The sequence below is a fragment of the Crotalus tigris genome, unplaced genomic scaffold, assembly GCF_016545835.1.
Source record: "Crotalus tigris isolate CLP2741 ecotype Arizona unplaced genomic scaffold, ASM1654583v1 scf7180000019328.220996217465:2438092, whole genome shotgun sequence".
In the NCBI taxonomy this organism is placed as follows: Eukaryota; Metazoa; Chordata; class Lepidosauria; order Squamata; family Viperidae; genus Crotalus; species Crotalus tigris.
In genome coordinates, this window is record NW_024097488.1 from 1920562 (window position 1) to 1939742 (window position 19181).

At 35.8% G+C, this 19181-nt stretch overlaps 1 protein-coding gene across 2 annotated transcripts in view; it reads right to left on the minus strand.

Moving 5' to 3' along the window:
- SUFU (SUFU negative regulator of hedgehog signaling) overlaps window positions 1-18597 on the minus strand; it is a 62799-nt gene extending 44202 nt beyond the window's left edge. The window contains exons 1-5 of one of the 2 annotated variants that reach the window (XM_039361644.1): window positions 18187-18597; window positions 13435-13569; window positions 6175-6311; window positions 910-1052; window positions 188-273 (exon numbers count right to left, since the gene is read on the minus strand). In XM_039361644.1, the coding sequence (XP_039217578.1) occupies window positions 188-273; window positions 910-1052; window positions 6175-6311; window positions 13435-13569; window positions 18187-18338 (653 nt within the window). In that variant the 5' untranslated portion in view covers window positions 18339-18597. The remainder of the gene's footprint in view (window positions 1-187; window positions 274-909; window positions 1053-6174; window positions 6312-13434; window positions 13570-18186) is intronic. The other variant, XM_039361643.1, reaches the window with a different exon arrangement.
- Between the last annotated feature and the right edge of the window lie 584 nt (window positions 18598-19181).

Here is a 19181-nt window from a genome sequence, read left to right on the forward strand (position 1 = left end):
AAATAAATTGCAATTTCAAGTTGTACTGTGAAATTAGAAGGGGAAAAACCTTCAACTATTTAAGTATACAGTTTTTTTTAATATTATTTCAAGTGTGGCATTAGGAAGTGGCTGAATTGAACTTAATCAGACATTATCTTTTAATTGCTAATTTGACTTCCAAATCAGGTGAAAATGTTCTACTTACACAGGAACAGTCCGAAGCAATTCTAGTATACCCTGCCCATTCCACTGCTGTGCTGCATGAAGCTCTTCTGTACATACTCCAACAATCTAGAGCAATATGTAATATTATGTAATATGTAATAATAATATCTTTTATACATAACAAGAAAATATATTGGAAAAACTAACATGATGCAGCACAAATTTAAATGATAGAAAAAAGGGGAAAAGTCCTGTGCTGTGAGGGACGGGACCTAAAATCTGGGGAAAACTCTAGCGAATGCCTTTTGGCTAAGATCAAGTGTAGCCTTTCAGAACACCCGTGGTCGTTCATTAGCCTTCCCCACCCTAACAGATGGCACAGAAATGCTCTGGAGAAGAAGGGAAAATGTTAGTGAAACATGAGTGTTTTGAGCCTTTCCCTCCCCTCTAGAAAGCTCAGAAAGACTCCAGAGGGAAGAAACATTCTCCCCACCCCCAAGGCTCAGAAAGCTGGCATCTGCTAGCATTTTCATCAGATTTGAGGTCCATCCCATGAACTAAAGTGACTTAAAAGACTACCAAAATTATCATGGGAAATTTAGCCTTAACCAACATTACTTACATAATTTTTAATGGGAAATGGTATATAATGTCTTTTCAATATCTGAAAATATGAAATTACAGATAATTGTTTATCTGGAAAAATAAAATATTACTTCTTATAGACAGTTATAAGAATACTGACTTCTAGAGAATACATACTTGGAGAAATGTTACAATTCCAAATGGTGTCTGAACTGGCTGCATTTGTGGATCTTCAGTAAGGAGCATATGTTGGATTCTAGACTCACTGTTGTCCAATGGACTATGCCATGATACATGGTCACCACTACAGAATGTGTTTTCTGTTGAGAAGAATGAAGGCAATCTTCTTAAAAAACTGGAATAATCAATAAATGGTCAAAACAATCATCAAATCACCATAAAAAGATTACAACAGAAACACTACCCATTTATTTTCTATTGTTCTTACGTATAATAATGAAGATTTTTTTTGTTTTTAAAGTGAAATGGCTAACATCTACAGGTAGTCCTCAACTTACAACCACAATTGAGCCCAAAATTTGTGTTGCTAAGTGAAACATTTCTTAAGTGAATTTTATTCCATTTTATGACCTTTCTTGCCACAGATATTAAGTGAATCACTGCAATTGTTAATAACATGGTTATTAACTGAATCTGGTTTCTCCATTAACTTGCTTGTCAGAAGGTTGCAAAAGCTGATCACATGACCGCAGGAGATTACAACCGTCATAAATATGAATCAGTTGCCAAGCATCTGAATTTTGATCATGTGACCATGGTGATGCTGCCATGGCCATGTGAAAAATGGTCCTAAGTCACTTTTTTCAGTGCTGTTGTAACTTTGAATGGTCACTAAATGAACTGTTGTATATCGAGGACTACCTGTATATACAAATATTGAGATTTCAATCACACTTGCTGTGACTGCCATCTTGATTGTTTGTCACACCCATTTGGCATCACTGATTAGAAGGCAAAGAAAGTTACCACTCTGATATTTTTTTTAACAAGTCTTCTATGAAGTGACTATATTCTTTAAAATTCATTCTACTTAGCAAGCTGGTACAAAAGGACAATTTGTCTCTAACCATCCTACTCATTCCTCTGGATTGGATTCCATGAATTTTTCTACATAAAATGTTGGTCCTACCAACCCATGCAGGAACCCTAACTTCCAATAAACAGGAAAATGTAGTGAAAACTTATTTTTATTTTGCATCTTTATATATCACTCTTCATTAAAAAATGTCAATGTGACTTACAAAGTTATAACAAAAACAATAAGGCACCACGCTAGAAACCAGGACACCAGGAGTTCAAACTCTGCCTTAACCATGAAAGCCATCTGGGTGACCTTGGGCCAATCACTCTCTCTCAGACCAATTACCTCACTAGGTTGTTGTACAAAAAATAGGAGAAGAAAGAAGTATTAGGTACGCTTGCTGCCTTGAGTTATTTATAAAAATAATAAAGGCAGGAATTAATGAATGAATATGACCTTGATAAATAAATTGTTCAGACCCTGGCAAAACATCCTAAAGTAGTGGCCCAAATATTTTGTCAAAAATTTACTTTTACTTTATTTATTTCTACAAACTAGTCAGAATAAAAATGCTTAGTGTATACCAGTAAAGTTAAAATCCATTTATTATAATCATTCATAGTTGGCTGCTGGCTTACAGTACTGTTGTAATGGCGGTATCAAAAGCTCAGATATGCCATTATTTTCTATTAATTTTATCTGTTTGCACAAAAGAATCAATGCAAAGAAGTTTTAATAGCATATGCATTTCTAACAACTGGCCCCCATTACAGGGAATCTTTGGATCCATACAGAATCTGATCCTGGAAAACCTGGCTTAGATGAAACGTGTCCCATTAATCTCATGGCTACAGGAAAACAAAATTCTACTGTTCAACAAATATGAAAGTTAGATCGTTTATTAGAGCTAGGCCTTGGTGGTTGGGAGTAACGTAACTTTTAGTCTCCAGGTCCACTTTAAAAATATCTTGCAGGAAGGTTAGGAAGAACATATTTTCATTGGAAATCCTCACAGCCTTTGAGGGAAACCTGGATTTTTTACTACCATGAAGCTACAGGAATTTGGCCAGAGAATTAGGTGCAGGGAACTAAAGTGTAACCTCAGCAAGATATATTTCACATTTATTTTAAACAGACATGTATGGAAAATCAACTGATACATTCAGATTTCAAAAGCATGTAAAGACCTATAAAGAAAAGGGACATGTAGCTGTTCAAGAATATTCAAAGCCATCTTAAGAGTCCTCAGCATTCCAATTTTCAATGTCTTCCAAGTCATGTACAACACTAGCCAAGACTCTGATTAACTAAATGCTTTAATTATGTAAACCTCAGTCACTATTTTCCATACTGAAAGGAGTTATAAAAGAGACTTATTCCTGAGGCTTGTGTTTTTGTCACAATATTCTCTCAGTTCTGTATTTTACTGCCTAGATTTCTTTCTTCAGGAAATCCTAACCATTTGCAACCGGTTTTTAAATGCTAATATAATATATCTGTTGAAAGTCCATCTATTTTTGTCTATTTGAATAAAGACTACTTAAGAAATGTCTTTCTTTTACAGACGTAACATTTATACCGACTGTCAATTAAACTACAGAAACCAGCTATATGAAAAATTATATGGATTCAATTTAAAAGCCTCAGAGTGAGTAAATCCAATACCAAAGCTTTAAAAAATGCTATCATAAACAACATGCAAGACCTGTCTTTATATCTATAGAGATTTCCCACAATACTTGGATCAAATCATTATCAAGACAGATTACTGCTATGCAATTTGAAGTTTTGTGAAAAAACATTAAACAAACATTTTACCACTGAAACGACGACTAATTCCTTTAATTTTCAGTGGATTGTATCATCTTCCAATGTTATCATTCAACCCAAATCGTATCAAAATTCTAAATATCCTAAATGAATGGAAAGCCAGTAAGAAGACGCAGATAACAATTATTTTAAAAACCATAACCTGTTATATGAAAAATATGGATGGATGCTGTGATTTTTTACTTTAAATCAATTAATGAATAAGAATTAAGACTCTTTATCATTTTTCTGTTGCCACCCACTGGCAGTATAACAATTATGACACCTATTAATACCTAGATTTGGACCACCAGCATTTTTAATTTCTGAAATACTTCAATAAATTGAGATTTACTGAAATTCAATGAATATCACTAAATGTTGAGACAAAAAAACCCCACAAAAAATATTTATAAATACTTATCTTTAATAAATCTATTTGCTATGCAAATTTTAAAACTAGAATAGAATAAGGAATTGAAGATCCCAATTCGTTAAAATATTTGGAAACGGATAGATGAGGGAAAAATTAAAATCAGACAATAAGGAGGAGCCATTGCAAAAATAAAACTGGAATTGATAGTGACAATTGAAATTAGAAAGTAAGCCTGTTTTTGATGACGCTGATGAAGGTTTATAATCTTAGAGTATACGGTAACTTGATTCTCAGCTGTCACTGGATTCACACATCATAGCTGAGGTGAGGTGTGCTATAATTACAGTGGTGCCAAAAGTAATTTGCAAACTGAAAAACTGGATTCTAAATTAGTCACAATATTGTGTGGTGACATAAGCTTTTATTTTGGAAATTTAAAATCCTTATGACTTCCAATAAATGCTTACAAAAACCATTTACATATTAGAAATGTTACCTATTTTAAAATATCTTTGACTGCGTCATATGAGAAAATGCTTACTATAAGTAACAGAACAAAAAATATGACATTCTAGAACAATTTTAAAATGAAATTATAAATACTTTCACGTATCCAACGATCAATTAAATTACTTTATTATTTTGTTTGTAATACTTTTGTTACTCACAATGTTAAAATCAACTATACAATATTTTTATAATAGTAGTTTAAATATTCTTTTATTAAACTCTTACTTTCAACAAAGATGTCACTGATTCAAATAATAATTGGAGCAATCTGAATGTGCTTCCAAAGAACTGCCACTCTCAACACTTAAATGATCAACACTACAATCCACTTGAATGCAAGATTAAAAAGATTCACTCAATAACCACTGAAAGGTAAATCTGAAACATGTACCTCTTGTTCAGAGGTCAAAGCAGTCATTATCCCATGAAATATTACCCAACCTCTACTTGATACACAGGAAGAAAACACTGCTGAGGCTTGAGAGCACTGAATGACAGAAGGCTACAGCCATTGAGACTCAATGTAAAAACAGATAAAGCTTTTGAAGCAAAAGCCAATTTAAACAGCATAAAACATCCAAGGTTTTTTTTTAATATGAAAGCCATAAAAAGTTCAGTAAAAGATAGGAATTGTCTATTAGCTGAGTATAGAGACTACAAAGTAATAGATACCCAAATGGAAATAAAGGAAAAATACAAGATAAAAATATTTATTTGAGTAAAGCAAAGGTGCTATGATAGGATGTTACATAATGAAATGATTTGGACTATTAAATCTTATTTCATTTAGAAAATTTGTTAACGGAGAAGAGATTTCAATTATTAATGTTCTCACCCTGAGCTTGCTTCCCTTTTATCCAATTCAAAATAAGATCACCAAGAGCATTCCCCCCAAGACCATTGACAGGGCAAGTCATTATTATATAAAATGAGAGCAAACCCCACTTCCTACTGATGATGTTACCTAGTTTGGTAATGAAATGTCTGCAGAAAACAACCAAGCTTAGAGAGCACCAAGGACCCGGCAATTGAAGGTATATTTTAACTTTGGAAACATGACAGCAAAATGTGTTGCAAGCAAAAAGGGCTAAATATTTTATAACATTTAAGATAAAAGGAAGTATCAGAAGAAGGTAGAGAAAGATTTAAACTTTTGGCTGTCAAATAATATTGAATGGAATTGCTTAGCAAACAAGGCTTCAGTAAAAGAAAGATGTCTTTCAGGTGAAAAATAACTATTTTCTAAACAATAATTAAGAAGAGGGGTAGGAACTGATTTATTTATTGGTTGTTGGGACTGAAGTTGGTGAAATAGGAATTTCAAACGGTCAAACCAGAGAAAACCAATTTGTAAATAAAAAATAGACAGCAGAGACGTTCCAAGTTGGAAAACAAGTAGCTACAGAACTAATAACTCAAAAGGACAGGACAAAAAAAGCCTGGGATTTAAACTGGTCTGTAAAATAATCTGGATACCATTATTCAACTAAATATTCAAAGTCCTTATTCCTAGATCATGAACAGTTTCCAGAGTCCTTACTAGTGCAAGTCATAGCCTCTAATTTGTTTTATCAAAATAAAAATATGAGTTTTATCTTTATGCAAAATTCAAACTAATGAAATATATATGAAATAGGAGTTAGACTCAGAACTAATTATTGCAAAAAACATTATTTAGTGTTTAAAGTAAATATTTAAATTATACCTGATTGAAAGACATATCTGGCTAAGCCTTGCATTAACTCTGCTGGCCAGGTGGGTGGTGCAGATTCCCCAGTTTCACGCTTAAGGCGAAATGTCAGCTCGAATCCAAAACCACTTGGTCCATCTGGTCCAGTAAACCTGAAGGAAATTAACCACAAAAAGTTTCATAACAAAGGTTCAGGAATATAAGCTTAAAAAATCCACTGTTCATTTATTCTACTTGTTCTATTAGCATACCTCTGTATCAATACAAATTCACAATAGTGAAAGTTAGAAAGATGCAAAACTAATTTATAATGGCAGCAAAAATAAAACAAAGCTTAATTAAATAGTATCTGTCAGTCTAGAATGGCTCCCAAGTTCCAATAGTATCACATCAAGAAATTGCAATTATAAAAGTGGGTGAGTTTAGAGGAATTTATGCAGAAAGTTTACTAATGTAACTTGGATAATTCATTAGTTTCCATGCTGCTAGAAAATAGATATTCATCCCATCAGAACAGTCTTAGATAGTTTCCCAAACTTTCAATAGCTACTGCAGCAGACAAAATTGCAATGACTAGTAAATGTCTTCAGCAAGATGCCTTTTTCTACAAAGATACCAAGTTCATTTTAGAAGTTATACAATTAGTGTTTTGATCTGTAAAGGATGCATGTATGGTAGCTGTAACCATTTACTCCAGATGAAGATCAAATTAGCAAACAGATTTTTTGATTCTCTGGATTTAGAAGGAAGGAAGGGCTATGAATTTGTAGCCCTTCTGGGTCTTCTACAAGGAAAACAAGAGACAACTCTTATGAAATTCTAAACTACAGTAGTTAATCTTTATACTGTACAATGACTGCAAATGCCACCCTTGTCCCTCTAGCTTAAATTCAAGTTTTCCAAGTCACACATTTCTGAAAATTAGACAAATTCATGGAATCTGCCACTATAGCCAAAAGGAATTTTGAGAATAGGAGTAGAGACCGTTCTTTTTCTAAAGAATTGCACTGCCCTAGGAAAGGATCATTAAAGGTTGAATTGCAGTGTTCATGTCTGTTATGCGGAAGTATAGATACAGTAGCCTGTTTTGACTTAAATACAAATTTAGGTTAAAGACAGACTAGGGGAACCAACCTTATTCTTAACTCAGGGACTGCTTGCAGAAAGCACAACTGACCTTAAGAATGCCAAAGTGGCTGTGTTGGGAGGAGAGGGGGTGATGAGTTTAGTATTAGCAAGCAGAGGTCACACATAGTTGTCAAACTCCCAGATACAATTAAGGGCTTGATAAAAGCAGCACTGGAATTCTTAATTATCAGTCCTCCAGCATTGTTGTGTGATAGCAAAAGATGCAAAGAGGATAGAATTCAAAGTAAGGAAATCAGGAAGAAAGAAAGGGCCAATCTGTAATACTGAAAAAAGATAAATGAGAATCTGTCTATCTTTACTGTTTTAATAATTTTAATAATTAGTTCTTTCCTCTCTCAGTATGTAATATTGAAAAACTGTTTTTACACTAGAAAGGAGATTATTCTCTGAAGAAGCACATGCAGATATGCTGCAGACCGGCTTTGCCCTGAGCTAAATTTAGTCACATTCCTCTTATTAAAAACAATCTTTCTAAGTTCAACTACTGTGCTATAAATATAAAGCAAATATCTCTCCATGCTTTTAGAACAACAAAAAAGAGTTTTTAATAATATTGATATATTTTAGATCTAGGAATTGTGTTTGAATTTAAGTAGTTCATGTCAGCCTCTTTGTAGGTGGGCTGTTTCTCAAATTAGCTACCTCAAACAATTGACTTTTAAAGCCAAGCATATTCCATCAGACTTAAGCAAAACAAAAAATGAAGGTGGTCATGGCTTCCAGGGCGGTCTACCACCAACAAAGAACAGGAAATGTGCTGAAATGCCTTAGTGGGGTGCATAAAAGATTCAGGTTTTGCATGTAAGATATGTGGCCAAAGGTTTAAGATATATATAACTATCCCAAAACAAATGGGTTGAAAATATTTACATTTTATTTTCTTTTTCCTTGAAACAGAATTGGAGCAACCACATATAGAGAAGACCGAATAAAAAGTTGTGGATAATATATCCTGAATTGCAAAACAAAGGGTAAAACAGGCACTGCCAGCTAAAATGATCACTATATTATACTCTATAGTTTCAAGCCAGCTCCTGATATAGTCAACCAAATATTTTATTTTCAACAAGACTAATTATATAATGATATAAGTATGTGTGTATAGTATAGGTAGAATGAATATACATACACACACACACACAGATATATATATATATATATATATATATATATATATATATATATATATATATATATATATATGTTCAAGAAGATAATCAAACACCAGGATAAAATACAAACAAAACTGTTTTAATACACTTAAATTTTGTTGGCTAACTGCCAACGTCATCATAGTAAAATGCTGGTGTTTTGGGAGCTTGCTTATAAAGCTGGCCGTTTTTGCACTCTGCTCATGGAGCGACTTACCAGTCTGTCCACCCCAATTGGCCGTATTGTTTCTAGCTGTCCTGCGTCAGTCCGTGTGTTCTTAAACTCAGGGATCATTTCCTCCCTTATGGTTGCTCTTCTTGTCTGCCTGGTTCGTGTCCGAGTGCCTGTTGCTGTGGATTGGTTCCCTAACGCCTCCTGTCCTGTGGCCACCCCTCCTTTTGGTTGTGCCCTAACTCCCCCCCTTAGTTCTTGCACAGGATGCACTGGGGATTCCTTCCTTTCGGCAGTTGTAGTTCTTTGTCACATGGGCCAGCCATTCTGATCCTGCATGGCCGACGCTTGTTGCCTTCATCGCAAGTTGTTCCTCCCACTCCCTTAATGCCTAATAAGCTGGCATTAGGTCTCTGTGGCAATTGATCGAGTGTCCGTCGGATAGCCAGGCCTCCTTAAGTAGTCGGCCACCCTTGGTGGTATCCTGGGCAATGGTCTCCGCCTCTGCAAGAACGAACGTGTGGTTGCAGCTGGCCATATGTGCCCATACTTGTGAACATTTTTCCTGCCGTCTGATGGCCAGCTCTTGCTCGTGAATCCTGGTCCTGAGCCATTTGGTCATCTCACCAACGTAGTTGCAGTGGCAATTTATTCTATATACCACTGAGGATCTTTCTTTGCTGGGGAGAGGCTCTTTGGGGAGCCAGGGCACGGGGGGGGGAGCCAGGGCACAGCCAAAAGGACGGGTGGCCATAGGACAGGAGACTTTAGAAAATCAACCCACAGCAATACGCCCAATTGGGATGGGCAGACCGGTAAGTCGCTCCATGAGCAGAGCGCAAAAACGGACAGCTTTATAAGCAAGCTCCTAAAACACCAGCATTTTACTATGACGATGTTGGCAGTTAGCCAATGAAAGCTAAGTGTATTAAAACAGTTTTGTTTGTATTTTATCCTGGTGTTCGATTATCTTCTTGAATATAAGTATACCCGGGATTCATATTTTAGCGTAATTAAGGACTATATCTATATCTATATACATACACACACACACACACACACATATATTATATGTATATTTGTTTTCTGAGGTTTTCACGGGTGTTTGTATGTAGGTCTTTGGTTATTCGGGTTTTCTCCCGTGTAAAATTGGAAGTGTCTTGGCGACGTTTCGACGAAGTCCCATTCGTCATCTTCAGGCTGGTGTTTTCAGCTTCATGCTTCGAGGAGCAATACACACACACACACACACACACACACATATATATATGTTCAAGAAGATAATCGAACACCAGGATAAAATACAAACAAAACTGTTTTAATACACTTAGATTTCGTTGGCTAACTGCCAATGTCATCAGAGTATATGTATATATGTATATGTGTATGTATGACAAATTGGTCATAATGTTCTTTTTTCTCAAATACTTTTGAACACATCACTAGGAATTCTTGCACATAACAAAGTTAATAATCCTCAGCTTTAAAACATATTATCACAGATGCATTACAGGTATTCCTCAACTTACAACAGTTTGTTTAATGGCCATTCAAAAGTTACACAGCAAAAAGGTGATTAAAATTTAGCACAACTCACTTAACGACTGCATCATTTTGCAACTGAAGTTCCGGTCCCAATTGTGATCGTAAGTTGAGAACTATCTACGTAACATCAATAACAATCACATGCGCACAGCTACATGTTATAAAGTATAATTCCAGCAAGATAGTTTTGTCTGGGATGCATCACTTGCAACAAAAGCAGAGCCAAATCTGTAGCACCTTACATTAACTGCTTTATGACTATTGGTGTCTGGGAGATACATGACACTTAGTGTAATATGCCATTGTATTGCAACAATGATTTATGGCTTAAGATTACCCATGAAGCAAGTCACTATGTCCATGCCACAAATCACTGTTAAAATAAATTATGACTTAATAAACTGAATCATGCCAAAAGTCATTTTATGTAGTATCATCTACATCAGGGGTTCCCGATGGGGGGGTGCAAGACGATATTGCAGGGGGTGTGAAAACTTGGGTTTTCAAAATTATAGTGTATATGCATAATTCGTTGCTGTTATTTCGAACTTTTGTAAGGGGTGTGAGAATATATCAGAAGCGTTCTAGGGGTGCGGGGTATAGAATAAATTGAGAGCCGTTGATCTACTACATATTAGTATGCAATCCATGAACAGGCAGTAATAATGAAAGAATATAAAATACAGATTATTTATGTGATACATAAATGCAACAATTCTATTTAAACATACATAAGTAAATACTGTCTTGCAGCAATACTTTTTTTTAATTGAACACTTATAAGCAAGAAAACATGCAATAGACAATTACAATTAAATTTCATAATGAATCATAATTTCACACTGAAATTTCCTTCTAAGTTATTTCATAACAGTAACTATAAATTACAGCAATTTTTCATACCCTAAAAACGATACTTTAAGACCCAAATAGAACGATCTCTTTGAATTATACCACACAGAACTATTTTTAAAACCTAGTTTGCACTGTATGCTAGTGCTTCCAAATCTTCTGATTTCATGGATTTTTAAGGAGTATCCTATTTATTATTTTTAAAAATACTGCTTCCTGTACAATTGCATCTCATCTCAAAGCATCTTATAATACAATTATTAAAACAATATATACAAAATAAAATATATTCATTAAAAAGTGTGATGAAAAGAAAAACAAATAAATCAGAAACCATTAATTTAACATTTATGCAGGGAAAGAATGGACAAAGAGGTTTGTCTCTAACAACCGCTGAAAAGATATAGTAACACAAGGATGTGTAAATCAGTTTATGCCCAAACTGTTTTACATGCAGAACAGTTACTTTGAGGTGGTTCATATACAAACCAAGACATGCATGTTTTGGATACTTTATTCACGTATCATTGATACATGTTTTTTTTTTCAGATACAGACTAAAAGAAGGTTGTTCTGCATACCCAGATTCTTGCAGCCCCAAAAAGCTTGTTATGAATTTCATTTTTTAGCCATCTGAAACTATTAAAGAATTCATTTCTGCCAAAATATAGAAGTCAAAATATTTCAGATTTTCTTCTACTAAACTAGAGCCAGTCCAAAAGGGATCAACAGAATTCCTTGGATGCAATTTTTGAGATGGAAACAGGAACACTTTTCATTTCATAAACTCCCCTACAATAGGGAGGGTGGGAATCCATTCCAATAGAAATACCACCCCAGAAAAGGCATGCCCGTGTGTTACTGAAAAATAGCACTCAGCCACTTTTGGCAAACACACCAGGAGCAATCATATGCTAAGCAGGGCTTTGTCCTTATCTGCAATAAAGATGCTAAGCTTAAGCTAGCTACGTTTGACAGTTTTCAACCAAAACAAGGTAAAGTATGAAGTATCAGGAGATCTATGGTCTTCCGCTGTGCTACATTGGAAAGCTCTGTTACAAAGTAAAGCATCTCAGTCAAATGGCCATCTAGCCTCCTCTTGAATACACCCAGTGAAAGAGAGTTCATCATTCTCTAGCTATTTGGAGCCACCATGGAACTGCTCTTTATATTAGGAAGACTTTTCTAACATGTAATTGGAATTTCCCTTGTTGTCATTTAATCCAGTACTCTGTGTCCTACACTCTAGAATGAGACACCACAGATACTGGTCTTCTAAAATCTAAGTGACATCCTTTTAGGTATTTGAAGAGTGGTATCATGATTTCCTTCTGTCAGCCTTTCTCAGGGCTAAACTATCATACTCTACCCAAGGCAGGCCCAAATTTAGTTGATGTTTCCTACAAATTCAGTATGACTAAAATAATTCAGGCCATTACAACAGTTGTCATTCTGTGAGCCAATAAGTCCAATTCCTGAATTGTGCTGCAAAGAAATTATTTTAACACGGTACCTCCACTGGTCCAGAGAATACTACAATTGCTGAAAAACCAAGCTGTACTAGCAGTTTTATCCTCTCCATCTGTTGCATGGCATCATCAATCTAGATAACTATAGCTGATCCTTTCCAAAACCAAGTGTGAACCAGGTTGGAAATAGCTGAAACAATCAGGGATCTGCAGCTTAATTTTTGAGTATTTGGATAGTAATCTATATAATATTGATCCAGACCTGACTTTTTCAGAGACTGGAGGATCACTGTTTTCTTTAAGGGTAGTTGTATCACATTGTATTCACTATTCCTAGAGCCACCCAATCTCTTTAGCTTGCTCAGTTGTCAGGATAGTCAAGGATCAAGATAGTATGCAAATATTAGGGCAACGATGAACTCTGATCTATGTCCTTGAGTCTCAAAAATTAAAAGTGAACCCAGACAATTGTGGTGCAGTAGTAGTCTTAGTAGGTACTGTGTCAAAAACACAGCATGAAGTAAACAATTTTATCCTCAAACGCCTTATAAATCTCTTACAGGATGTGTCTTCTTTTCATCCAAAAGAACGCCAAATTATAAGCATGGATTTATAGTAAATATTTTTGGCTATGAGCTTGCCAAATACCATATAATTTTCTTTCTCACTTGTAAACTCACAAAACTTTCCTGTTCTTGTTCAAAATTTCCCATTTTTTTCAAGTAGAAACAGAAAAAAATGTGAAAACTGTTGATCTTTTGAGATTTTGGAAATTTAAAACTAACCATTTCTTAACTGAATGCACAAAACTAGTCTTTATTTATTTGCATGTAACTAGTCTTTATTTATTTCGAAGCATGTATTTATGCTTTTTCTACTGTATTTCCAACTACTTCAGAAAACAACAAATCATAATATATAGAAATTAAAGACTTACTCATGCACTCTGTTATCACCATATAAGTCACTTAGTCCAAAGCTTACATAATGCCAGTGCTCAGGAACATTTTGAATTGGACTTCCCAAGTTCCTGTACATACTAACATAGTCCAGAGGATCTGGTCCACCTAACCTATTTTAAAAAAGAAAGAAAGAGAAATGAGATTGTTTAATCCAGTTTTGGGAAATAGCTTCAAGTAAATGGGTTTATCTCTACTCCACATTATTACACCATTTCCTTCTGAAAACAGTTAATGCTTCTTTTTGAAGCTAAATCAGAATTTGCCAGATATCATCATAGCTACATAGTTATAGATCAGTGGTTCTCAACCTGTGGGTCAGGACCCCATTTGGGGTCGAACGACCATTTCATGGGGGTCGCCAAACAAGGCTGTCCGCCATTTCCCCCCCTTTTCTTTGGCCACGCCCCTGGTACCCGGTGATGTATAAGTGGTTGGGGGTCACCACAACATGGGGAACTGTATTATGGGGTTGCGGCATTAGAAAGGTTGAGAACCACTGTTATAGATCTTAAAAGTTCTGTATTGCTTGGCTTTCTTTCTTTTCCTGTTTCAACACTGAATAAATTACAGGACTGCAAAGATGTTAGTGTACTGCAAAAGCCAAATAAACATAATTAAAATGAATATTTTCATCTTGAGAGCATCAGAATTGTCCACAAACATTGTTGATATGTCTATTTTTTTCTCCATAATACTATACCATAAGCATCCTACATAAATTCAAAAATATAATGTGCCTTTGTGGAGTATTTATCTAAAAATGATTCAGGCACTGGCTAGATTCACATATTATATCAGCCATGATTTATTTATAGTTTGCTGATAAGACAGAATTAGTTGGTTGCATGCATGATGCTAAGCCTAAGAAAAACAAATCAAAGCACAATTTGAGAATACAATATGAGTGTTGACCTAGTTAATAGTTAAATTCAGTTTAGTTAGATTCAGAATTACATACCATATTTATCTTTCTGCTATTAAGGAAAACCTGTAAAGTATTTATTAGGATCATATCTTATTAATAAAACTAGCAAACAGCAATAACCTTTTAATCATTGCAAACCAATAAGAAAAAAACTGAAGTAGCATATTTTGCTTTTGTGAAACATATCATAGTAATCACCATCTTTATCAGAATTAGTGATATATGCCATTTGTTACCCAAAACTGGTGGATAACATTTCTTTTTCCAAATTAGAAATAAAGTGGATCTTGGTTCATTTCATACATGTATGGCATGAAGTTCCAAGAGATGGATATTTTATATAAAAAAACTGCAAGAACAATTTCTATAGTAGAATTAATATAGCCTAGTTTTCAACAAGATGATGTCAGAAGAGAAATACAATAAACAATGAGATAATCACAGGACAGGCCTGATCAGAGCCTAAGTAGTTTCCATTTTTGTATGGAAAAAAAATTAAGAGCAAAGTTAAAACAAACACTTTACAGAAAGACCTAATAGTTTTTCAGATAGAAAAAAGTAAGAGAAGAGGATAAGATTGAATAAAACCTCTATTTAGACATCTTAAAAATCACAATTGGAATGTATAGAGTTTTAAAAAAGTAAAAGAGAAAGTCTCTTTTGGGACAGACTGGATTTCATAGTTTCCATGGTCCTGCAATTTTATTTATTTATTGGTAAAGTCAAAAGTTATTCATAATCAGATTACCGTGCGTTTCGCTTCTGAATGCAGACTATGTCACCTAGATGGTGCCACCAGGTGAGGCTTGTAGAAGTGAAACATTTTTTATTCAGACCTAAATAAAGTTTTGAAAAGCTTGACCACCAGATGTCAGTCTTAAAAGGGTTTAGGAAGGTGCTCTTCCCAAGCTACAGATATCCCTATCAACAGGAAAGCTAATTTAGTAATTTTACATAAGCACAAAAAAAGCAAAATACCACTTTCAAGAGAAGAACAGGATGATTTTAAATAGGCTTATGCCTGAAAAATAAAAATTTTTACCATAAAAAATTGCTTGCATTATAAAGTTTCCGTATCATTTTGTAGGAATCAAAATCCTTCACTCTTAGTGCCAATTTGCACAAACTAGTCATACCACTGCATTCAATTCTATAATCAATATGAGTATATATTCTTATTTACAAAGAAATATAAGTTACATCATATTATTTTTCTTTATTCCAACTCGGTTTCTTCTTTTTTTCCCTTTCTTCTCTTCTCTTCCTTGTTAGACCAGCTCTATGCAGAGATCAATGCCCACTGTAAACTGCAGAACCGACAAACCTTACATTTGCTCATATTAGGTAATGAATGAAATCTTCTAGAATGAAATGAAGCCATATTTGTATTCTAAGAATATTTTCAGAGTAGACAAATAAAATTTTAATCTTATGCTGTTAATCTGGTAAACCCTGAAAATATTGCTTTTTAAACGGGCTTTTGATTTGAACTGACAATGACGAGGTAAACATTTTAAAGTGAAATGATGCAGGTTCAAAGTGTTTTTCATTTATGGATTGGTTATGTTTTTATTGTTGACTGACTGATACAATGTGTTAATTGACTTGTACAATTAAAAATCTTAAATCTTCTTCAGTAATCAAGACAAGTAAAAGGCAGATTACCAGGTCCTTTCTCTGATATTGTCTTCAACTTATGATGATAATTGAGCCCACAATTTTGGTCTTAAATCATGATGGTTTTTAGGCTGGTCATCATGTCACTGTGCCCAATTTTACAACCTTTTTTTGTGACGTCATTAAACAAATGTGGCAGTCATTAAGCAAGCGCTGTGGGCATATTGTTCTCAATTGGGCATTTTTTAAATCAGAAACTGGAGGTAAATACTAGTTTCTGGAAAAAAAACACTATACATTGCAATCACATGGCTATGGCTTTAAATGTGGGCTGGTTGCTGAGCACCCAAAATACAGTCATGTGACTACAGGAGGAGGAGGATGTCAGAACCTTGAATCCTGGTCTTAAGTCCCTTTTTTGGGGTCCACCATAATTTCAAACAGTCACTAAGCAACCAGTCATAAGTCCAGGGCTACTTGTACTGGCACAGAAGTATTCTTATTTTTTCCATGATCCCAACCATTTCACGACCTTAGTATTAAATAGCAGCAATATTTGAATTCAAAACTGTTACAAGTTGAAGCAAATTCATCTAACTTTCTCAACTTCAGTTTTCTCTACTGTTTATCGATAGCAATATTTCAATCCAGAAATGTCACTACAATTCTCTCTTTCAACCTATTTCTTTCACAACAGTCATGGTATATGCAGAACATTGGCCATGTCTGTGAAGAACAACTAATCTAATTTGACCTAAACCATCAATAGGTGACTTAGGTGACCATCCAGTACTAGATAATTTATGAAATCAGTGACTGCCTGGTTATATTGGGAACTGCCAAGCCAGGCAGCATTCCTACAGCTTGTAGTAGCAGGCAGGCTGCCACTTTCAGAGAACTTTATTGGGAGAGGCAATAACATTTAATTATATTTTTTTTAAAAATGGGACGATATGACTGAGAATGAAACCACTGCTAATGAAAAGAGGAGATGTTCATGTATGGACACAACTGCTGCCTGACTACATCAGCAAAACTAATAATCCAGCCTGAAAACGTAAGACTTCCACAATATCAGAAATTATCCATTTGGGGAAGAGTATTCAATGCTGAAAGATAAGCAAAGTAACATAAACACTGGGCTCTCAGAATACTTTTTTTTCCCCTTAAAGCTATATATTGTGGAGCTAAAGTGTAACATTACATGGACACACTAAGACTCAGACATATTGATTTAAGCCAAAAGGAAAAATATCTTTGCATATGATAAGAAATGGAAGCAGTGTGGAAGACAGTTACACACAAGGAAAAGAATCAGTCCACTCACTGCTAGCAATAATATGCAAAAGCCAACTTTTAAAGATATAATGAATATGAAGGACAGTCTGAAAAAGCATGCATTCATTTATGAAAATTGAAGAACCTTATCAATATTGCCCTTATAAAAAAAATTCTTCAGGCTTCCAATGGTTTGTTATATTTATTCAGAGTAACTATGGCAAAATTTAAGAACAATTCCTTTCAATCTATCTTGCATGCAAGATTCAGTGCAACAAAATTTTAAATCCTTTATAAATTCAAGCTGTTTCTCTGAACATTCCCATATTCTTCATACACAGACAGGAATCAGATCACCAACCCATAAATAATTACAATTTATAAACTGGTAAATCACTCTTCCAAATTCGGAGTCATTTTTAAAATCTGGGTTTCAACCACCCAGGATTTAGATTTGAGTACAGGCCAGGATCCCGTGTCATTTCATTGTTTTGGACTGCAACTCCTAAACCCCTGGCACAACATTCTGGGCATAATGTTCTAATAAGGTATCCTCTGTTCCAATAACTTTTCCTTCTCTCCCCCAAATCAACCATCTCTGATGCAAGTACTACAAGCCGTCACAAACTTAAGTCCTTCTACCACTCTTAGCCACTCCCAGTTTCCGACAGATCCACCTTCACAACAGACACGCGCACACACACATTTATCACCTTTCCAACCTCGGAGAACCACATTCAAGGAGGCAGACCCCTCGCCCTTTGTCGCCCACCGGTCCCTTCGCCCAGGCCCAAACTCGTTCAGGAGCTCCCGAGGCCTCTTCCTAAATGCCATTACCGCTCCCCTACCCACCCGCGGAACAAGCCTTCAGATCGGAACCAGCTCCTACTCTTCTCGTCCCACTCACCAGTATTTGAGAATCGCCGTGACCTGCAGGGGGTTGGGCTGCTCTGGGTACAGTTGCCGGCATTCGCCGTAGATGCCGTGTAGCCCCGGGGGGAAAAGCGAGGGAAACGGTCCCGACCCGGGGCCAGGAGGAACAGGGGCGACGGTCTCCATGAGGGAACCCGTAAAGAACGGAGGGAAGCAATGTGGCTCGTAGCGGGTGGGGGACAATCCAGACCCCCGCAGACAAATCACAGCTCGCTCCAAACTCCTTTCGCGACCCCGGCAGGGCCCAGCAGCAGGAGCAGGGAAAAGCGTCCCCCCACTCACCCCGACTCCAGTCTTGATAGGCCACCGACTTCGCCAATCACACCGTAGTGAAAGACGAGGCTGACATAATCCCACCTTCGCCTCCACCCGGTGTCCCACCCCTTCTTCGCCGGCGCATTTCTGACCTCTGGCGTCGCTTAGTTTGCACTGCTGACGCTTTCTTGCCCGCAGTGGGCAGAGAGAACGATGTCGCGCGGCAAGCCATCATTGATTTGCTAGCTTGCGGTTTATCGCGATGTGTGTATCCCGGGAACTCTGCTTCATTTATCAAATCCTAGTTTAAAAGATCGTAGCGTATGAACCCATCCTAGGGCAAAGAGTTTTATCTTTAACGAATCGTCCACTATTGCATTATAGAAACAGTAGTTATATGGCATATGCTGTGCATCTGCCCGATAGGGCGACTTGGGGAGATTATAGAACGTAAAAGGATAAATAGAAAAGCAATTAAAATTTTAAATCTGTGCACATTAAAAATGTAAAACCATGCAAAAAACAGAACCAGACATGGATAGCACTGGGATGAGGTCTTTTTTCTCCCGTCAACCACCTCCACCTCCACCTATTCAAGTGGTGTGATTCATAAATAATATATGTACATATACATGTAATATTTATAAATGTTTATGTTTGTTTGTGGCTTAGCATGTTATAGTGTAGTGGAAAAACCACGATACTTACATCAGT